This window comes from Malurus melanocephalus, unplaced genomic scaffold, assembly GCF_030028575.1.
Source record: "Malurus melanocephalus ecotype Western Australia unplaced genomic scaffold, MMel_1.1 scaffold_2211, whole genome shotgun sequence".
Taxonomy (NCBI): Eukaryota; Metazoa; Chordata; class Aves; order Passeriformes; family Maluridae; genus Malurus; species Malurus melanocephalus.
In genome coordinates, this window is record NW_026625443.1 from 3858 (window position 1) to 5865 (window position 2008).

The window sequence follows — 2008 nt, forward strand, 5'->3', positions numbered from 1 at the left end:
GGGGAAAAATGGCAAAAAGATGGGGGAAAATGGATGAAAAATGGTAAAAATGGGGGAAAATGGGGGAGAAATGGGGAAAAACAAGATCCCCAAGATCCTCAAGGTTCCCAATTCCCCCAATGTCCCCAATGTCCCAAATCCCACATTTTTCCCCAATTTTCCCCCAATTTGTTCCCTTTTCCCCCCATTTTCCCCTACTTTTTTCAATGTCACCAATGTCCCCAATCTCCAATTTTCCTGCCATTTTCCCCATATTTTTCCCCATTTTCCCCCAATTTTTTCCCCTTTTCCCCCATTTTTTTCCATTTTTCCATTTTTTTCCAATGTCCCCAATGTCCCCAACATCTCCAATGTCCCAAATCCCCCATTTTTTCCCCATTTCTCCCAATGTTTTCCATTTTCCCCATTTTTTTCCATTTTTTCCCCATTTTTTTCACTATGTCCCCAATGTCCCACATCTGCCATTTTCCCTCATTTTCCCCCCATTTTTCCCCATTTGCTCACAATTTTTTTCAGATTTTCCCAATTTTCCATTTTTTTCCCAATTTTCCCCAGGCTCTTCCCCTGTCCCCTGCCACGCCATCACCATCAGCCCCACCCTCCTGCTGGTGGTCGCCCAACTGTCCCCACTGTCCCCAATGTCCCCAATGTCACAAATCCCCCATTTTCCCCCACTTTCCATTTTTCCCCATTTTTTTCCATTTTCCCCCGTTTTTATTCAATGTCTCCAATGTCCCCAATATCCCCAACATCCCCAATGTCCCAAATCGTCCAGTGTCCCCAAGGTTCAAAGGTTCCCAATGTCCCCAATATCCCCATTTTTCCCCAATTTTCCCCATTTTTTCCATTTCCCCCAATTTTTTCCATTTTCTCCATTTTTCCTTATTTTTTTCCTTTTTTCCCCATTTTTTCAATGTCCCCAATGTCCCAAATACCCCATTTTCCCCCAAGATTTTTCCATTTTTCCCCATTTTTTTCTCAGTTTCCCCAATGTCCCCAGTGTCCCCAATGTCCTCAACCCTTCCTTGTCCCCAAATCCCTCATTTTCCCCCATTATTTTTCCATTTTTCCCCATTTTTTTCCATTTTTTTCCTCTTTTCCCCTCTTTTCCCCAAATTTTCCCATTTTTCCATTTTCCCATTTTATCCCCAATTTTCCCCTGCCACCCCATCACTCCATCACAGGCTCCTCCCCTGTCCCCTGCCACCCCATCACCATCGGCCCCACCCTGCTGCTGGTGGTGACCCAACTGTCCCCAATGTCCCAAACGTCCCCAATCCCCTATTTTCCCCATTTTCCATTTTTCCCCAATTCTTTCAATTTTTTCCATTTTCCCCCATTTTTTTCAATGTCTCCAACATCCCCCCTGCCCCCCTGTCCCCAGTGTCCATTTTTCCTCCAATTTTTCCCCCATTTTCCCCCATTTTTCCCCTATTTTCCCCCAATTTTTTCAAATTTTCCCCAATTTTTTCCAATTTTCCCCAATTTTCCCCATTTTTTTCTCAATGTCCCCATTTTTCCCCCAGGCTCCTCCCCCGTCGCCTGCCACCCCATCACCATCGGCCCCACCCTCCTGCTGGTGGTGGCCCAACTGTCCGGCGGTTCCTGGGTGTGGCGCCGGACGTCCGGCCCGGGCTCTCCCTTTGTCCTGCACCAATCGCTGGGCTCCGGCCACCTCCTGCAGCCCCACGCCGTGTCCAGCGCCCGCCTCTCCGGCCACCTGTACCTGGGAGTGGCCGACAGCTCCAAGGCCGGCCGGAGCACCGTGTTCCGCTGGACGTCCGGCGGCTTTTACCCTCTGCAGCCGCTGCGGCCGTGGCAGCGCGACACCCACGTGGAGTTGCTGCCGCTGGCCGGACGGCCGGCCGCAGTGGTGTCCAGCGCCGGCCGGAGACCGGCCGTGTACCGCTGGAGCGGCCAGAGCTTCGTCCAGCACACGGACATCCCGCACGCGCCGGACGCTTATGCGGTCAAGCACTTCCTGATGGACGGGAGTGTGTACCTGTGT

General features: G+C 50.8%; 1 protein-coding gene across 1 annotated transcript in view; it reads left to right on the plus strand.

Moving 5' to 3' along the window:
- The window catches only part of LOC130587660 (leucine-rich repeat LGI family member 4-like), a gene marked incomplete at its 5' end in the record, with an annotated part of 5958 nt that overhangs the window by 1102 nt on the left and 2848 nt on the right, over window positions 1-2008 (plus strand). Inside the window, one exon of the mRNA XM_057388636.1 lies at window positions 1527-2006. Coding sequence (XP_057244619.1) covers window positions 1527-2006 — 480 coding nt within the window. The remainder of the gene's footprint in view (window positions 1-1526; window positions 2007-2008) is intronic.